This window comes from Battus philenor, unplaced genomic scaffold, assembly GCF_028537555.1.
Source record: "Battus philenor isolate CCGP_79_NKW_IND1 unplaced genomic scaffold, ilBatPhil1.0.hap1 SCAF_2, whole genome shotgun sequence".
In the NCBI taxonomy this organism is placed as follows: Eukaryota; Metazoa; Arthropoda; class Insecta; order Lepidoptera; family Papilionidae; genus Battus; species Battus philenor.
Window position 1 is genome coordinate 13917661 of NW_027181682.1, and position 6000 is coordinate 13923660.

At 31.7% G+C, this 6000-nt stretch overlaps 1 protein-coding gene across 1 annotated transcript in view; it reads right to left on the reverse strand.

Annotated features, from left to right (window-relative positions):
• Pde1c (Phosphodiesterase 1c) overlaps nucleotides 1-3312 on the reverse strand; it is a 193635-nt gene extending 190323 nt beyond the window's left edge. Inside the window, exon 1 of the mRNA XM_068765341.1 lies at nucleotides 2959-3312. Coding sequence (XP_068621442.1) covers nucleotides 2959-3226 — 268 coding nt within the window. The 5' untranslated portion in view covers nucleotides 3227-3312. The remainder of the gene's footprint in view (nucleotides 1-2958) is intronic.
• Nucleotides 3313-6000: the final 2688 nt, after the last annotated feature.

The following is a 6000-nucleotide window of genomic DNA, read 5'->3' on the forward strand; positions in this document are numbered from 1 at the left end:
CTCAAAACTACAAGTTAATAAAATGTTTTATATTTTCAATTCAAAAACATCGCAAGTTAAAAGTCAAGCGAGCGATGGAACGGTATGCCTGGAGCTGTTTCACTAAAAAATCGAATCAAAAACAAGGAAATTCAATGGATAAATAACATTGTTGATATAAAATCCACATTTATAGGTAAATTCAAACATGTTAGTTCGTCAAATAATTTTTTCGATACTTCAATGTTCGCCTTTGAATTTCCCGTGGATCACTTTGGTTCCATTTGAACCACTTTGGGAACTAAAGATACAAAAGATCTTAAAATCATTACATAGAATTGTTAGTGGACTATATCTGTCGATACTGTCAACAGACAAGGGTGAAAAGTCTTGGAGTTGGCTTTTAGGCTGAAGTGCATGTCATTGACTTCAGTTTCAGTGGCCGACGTACTTGGATAGCCAGTGCGGGGAATGCAAGAAAAGTACAACGTCTGTTTGTTTCTATCCCATTATGTACCTGATGTTCTATTATTAATTACTTTATTAGAATTAGTAAGTCTTTTGTAGGCAACTATCTTCAATATTACAATATCAACGGCTTTACAATATAATGTCTCTGAATCGTGTAATAAAGGTTAAGAATAAACAAAAACTTGGAAGAAAATCCTTACACAATGTAAAGGTTCAGAAGTATGAAAATTAATTATTTTAAATAAGAAAGGTTACTGTGAGATCTTCTCGGCTCAGAGCGCTTTTAAAATCTAAATAGCTTTAAGCTGAAGTATGTCATTATAAAAGAACTCAATCTGATTCGATTTCTGCTAGCATTCTTCTCTTAATAAATAATTTAAAAAATTCCTAAACTTTTCTATTTCACAGTTAACATTCTATTATAAAGAACTACAAGTTCACATTAAAATCTAAATGCCTCGGGGCCGTGTCGACGTAACAAGGCTAAAATTTGTGCCAATTTGCAAAAACGCGAGGATGTTCCTTACTTTTTACGATTCAGCGTTCGATGCCAGCTTTCCGACGCGTCACGCGTTCATTTGCGCAAATACTGCTGAATTATGAATGCAGTTATCTTTTTAATAATCTTGAGGGGTGAAATCAGACTAATTAAATGCAAAAGAATTATACAATATGCAATAGAAAAAAATAAAAGTTAGGCATCAACAAACAAAAACAAAAACAAAAAAGATATGTAAAAATAAATAATATTAAACTGTGATAAAGATAAAGATAAAAATGTGATACAACAAAACTAGAAATTAAGAAAATGTAAAATGAAAAGAGGATGAAAGAATGGTAAAACAGAGCAAAAGGGAAAGAAAGCAGAATTGTGGTATAAAAGAACAGAATGAAAGATTATGTGAAGAATGAAAGAGAAGAGAATGAAAATAAAATAATTAAGTGAATAAATTAAATGCTAATAAAGTCCCTTTCCCACCATAAATAGGGGTACGAGAGGCCCCCAATAGCGGGGGTCATTTATAAAAAAAAGACATATTAAATAGATTTATAGTAGTTTTTGGTGCACAAACTCATAAGCGAATCAGCGAGTATTACTAATATAGAACCATTAGGATCAAAAATAACGAGCCTTTAAAGGCCTTGTGGGTAGACCCTCCCCACCGCCTAGGGGACCGACGTCATAGTTGAGGCTGCCGGAAGTCACTGGATACAAGCAGCGAAAGACATCGGCAATCATCTTTTGGGGAGGCCTGTGGCTTGCAGTGAGTGTGTTTTGGCTGACCTGACGGTGTTGAATCTAGATGGAATGATTTTACACAACTGAATATCAGAAAGATATTTCCAGGACATTTCGACTCTCACTAACCCGTTTGTGACCTATAATGTAGTGGTTGAGAATGGATGTATATGCTAATGGAATGAAAGAGAAAGACTGGGAAAATTGTAGAACGAAAGAAACAATACGACATATAATATGATACTTGAAAGAGGAGAATGATAATAATAAAAAAATATATGAATAAATAATTAGAAATAAAAAATCCCTGTCCCTCACGAGATAGGGGAACGAGAGGTCCCCAATAGTAGGGACCATAAAAAAACCCGTTTGTGACACCTGTAGACCAAAACACATCGACTGAAAAGCTATAATATCAATGCATTCAGTTTCAAACTCTATAATCACAATAACAATTAACCTCATAGAAGTAATAAAGGTGTTATTACCACAGTACGTTAGAAATCAAATATTCCACACGACACCATATACGAAAGAGCTTCAGAGCAGATACTCCACGTTCTAATCTATCGATAAAAGATCACGGTGATCAAAGATATAAGTGTATTTACATTTGACGATAAAATAAACAACATACATATATCTTTGTCATTTAACAATTTTAATCGTACAGTTTAAAAGTAAACTCTTTAACGATGCAACTATAAAAAGAAACGTTGCTTTATTATTTCGGATTCACGATCCGTGAATCTACGTGGCTAAATGAAACCAAACATTAATGCGAGATCGTCTGATATTGTAAAGCGAATTTTACGAAATTCATAATCAATTGACTATCCATCATCCTTTTTCGGTAAAAAAATTGTTATTCAGAAGTTATAGTAACGTTGTCGTTGTCGAAAAATTGTTATTCAGAAGTTATAGTAACGTATACGTTGTCTATAATTTTCATCGTAGAAAATTTCCAGTGATATTTTTTTAGTTTTTACATAAAAATTAACAAATAATATGTATGTACATAATCTTCAAACTACGTACACGCCTACATACTACAATTATGCTTCGTGTATTATTATTAAACAATATGCATCAGGCCATATAGCTATAAAAAGTGTCTGTTAAGTCTTTTCTTCATAGCTATACTATTTTGTTTAACAGTATAGGTATCAAATATTATTTATTATATTTTCTTAGCGCCCTCTGTAAAGTAAAAATAAAATGCAACAGGTTTTATGCTTTGAGAAGGTTCAATAGTTGGTCATACTCACCGATCGTGTAAGTGGCGCCATCTATCTGAAACGTGGCACTTTTGCATTTCTTGAATATTTTCCCGCTCACCGCTTGGCGTATGGCGCTGCCGTGAGTTGCTGGGTTCGCCGCCATCTCCCTTTTCATCGTGGCGCTAGTGTCGAATCTGTTTCTTAGCTCCTCGAAGGTAGGCGCCGACGACAGGTCCGGAGTCCTGTCGCGGTATCCGCGTCGCACTTGCCCGCACATCCGGCCCGGTACGCTCGACTCTGCCGCTTTCCTGTCCATTTTCGTAAAGTCCTACTGCACTGTTCACTTTAGTTCTCACTAGATACCAGTTTTTGTTCCGCAACCATGATGCGACTATAATGAAATTTTTCAAGGTATAAGCATTCTTGTTCTATGCAATGTTATCTAATGGTCGTTTATTAAAAAAAGTTGTTTCGACAATGGAATAATTATAATGATTTACTGATAGTTGATTGAGTATTTTCTTAGTGACCTCGTTGACAAAATATAATATGTAAATAATACTGCAGTTATTATTTTAACTATTATTTCTATGATTACATTTGATTAATTATCTAGCTAACCAATTTAGCTGATTCTAATAAATAACTTATAATATTAAAAAAAAAGTTTCGAAAAATATTATTTGTAATTGTAGGTTTATGATTAAAATATTTAAGTACTAATTGTTATATAATGGAATATTTTAAATTCTTAAAGTGAGTACAGAATTGTTATTTTAAAATCTTATCTTTTAATAAAAATACTTATATGTAATCATTTTAAGGGCGGAAAACAAGCAACAATTCTAAGGTAAAAAAAAGTATCACAAGGGTTATATTATTACATATTATTTTCTATGATAAAATATTAAAACGATTATATTTATTATTATTTTACATAAGCATTAAATGTAGATGTAATTCTCAGTCAATATATGTACGGAAATAATAAACGTAAGACTAAGAGTCTTTACCGTACAAAAATCTAGATAAGACTAACATTTTGCATCCATGTTGATGCATTTTTACTTGATTATTACTAACCAACTAAAAATGCACTTCTAACATTTTTTTACTTGATTAGTGATTTTATACAACCAGATCAATAATCCAATTGTAATAGAAAATCTTAATATTTTCTCAAAACTCTCATATTTATAACCGAATAATTATGGCAAACGTTGCTATGTTTTATTAACATAGCATTCAAGTTAGAAGCGTCGGAGTGATTAATTAAAATACTCGCCGAACTTCACATTCCTAACGCCTAACATATTTCACGCTTTTACTTGAAATAACATTTTACATCGCGTTTAAGAATCACTTCGTGTACGTAAAATGTTAGCAAGTACTAAAGATATGAGTTCAAGCTTACATTTCACGTAATCAGACTAACAAATATTATTATTTTTTTACATCTTCTTAGCCATATATTTTAGTAATATTTTAAGATTTATATATTATTTGTATTTTCTTTGATACGTTAAAGATGAAACGACAGCTTAACAGTGGTTAAAATATTTTGGAGTAAATAATGTTAGTTGTCAAAAATCTATGCATAAATAAAGATGAGACATCAAAAGCGTTTCTAAATATAAAATTCGAGATTCGTCTCGACAATTTCGGCAAATTTTTGCTTTCATATTTTCTTTAAGGTTTTAATGGAGATAAAAATTGCTAGGAAAATCTTAATAGCAATTTGTTTGGTTTTAGACTGATTTCTATACTTACTCTTTAATAACAACTATTGTAAACATGTTTTATAATGTTCTAGAGGCACTAATTAATGTATGTGTAATAAGTTCTTTTATTATATTATGTATTTTCAAATTTAATTCCTGCACACAGAAATACGTCCTTCAGGATTCTTTTCTATGGTTGATTATATGGGTGATTATCAGGTTAACGCAGAAGACTATCTTTTACTTAACTCCATTAAATTAGTAACACTTTTGTGAGCAACTCTCTAAGGTTTCAGTAATGAATTTTTAAGTAATAATTACTGGGTAGGTCGCTACTAAGTAAATCGATGACATAATATAGGTTTCGGGAATTCGCTGGTTGCGAGCAGCTTAAAACATGTTGTTGTGGTAATCTTTGATGGAGGCCTGTCCCTTTTAATTAGTGTCTATCAACTGACATAAATGATTGAATGAAAACTGTTAATAATCACAAAAAGTCTGACTAACCAATAGCAGTATTGATAGCTTTAAAATGAAAGATGCCGATGTAGGGGAGCTCATTTTGATCGAAATTTATGTCGAATTGTCAAAAATTGGGCACTTTTGCCACTAGTTTTATAAAGTACACGATTGGTAATTCCTAATAATCCAAACCAAATAACCAAATAAAACCAAAACAAAGCGAGATTTAGTTCAAACTTATATAAGGCATATTTTATTGTTACACTCATTTGGCGTCGTTGCATAACTACTGTAAGTGAAGCTACTAATTAGAGGTATAACGTTTACAGGTAAATTTATTTTAGGCACAGGTTCCGCAGGCCACGCGGCTAGCTCGGATAATTATGTAATTTAATTTAGTGGACACTGCGCTCGGGCGAAATTTCCAGTCCCGTCATTGAGTGCTTAATAAAAATAATTTTAACGTGAATAAAGAGAAATAAATAAAAATTATTATCCCTTCAACATTTTCATTAAATCATGTTTTTGTGGTTAAGTATTTAAATATAAAAATCTGAGTAAATTTATTAGAACTATAGATTGGTTGACATTATTCGAAGAAGACGTATGCAAGGTGATTTTATCCTTTTTATTAGATTTCTTTGGGTTAGGAAGTCCAGCAGTGAAGACCTTACCGCTGAGACTATGACGAAGACTACAGATCATAATTAAAATATTCTTTATTCATCAAAGAAAAAATGTGTCTACCATCTTTAATAATAACTACCTCTGAACTAATATAAACAAGCAAAAGAAACTCAGCGGACTAAGTATTTTCAAATTTAATATTTATAACGAACACATAATTATTTTAATTATCAATGAAGACTACATTTAGTTCTTTAGTGCTAACGAAAATGTAAATGAA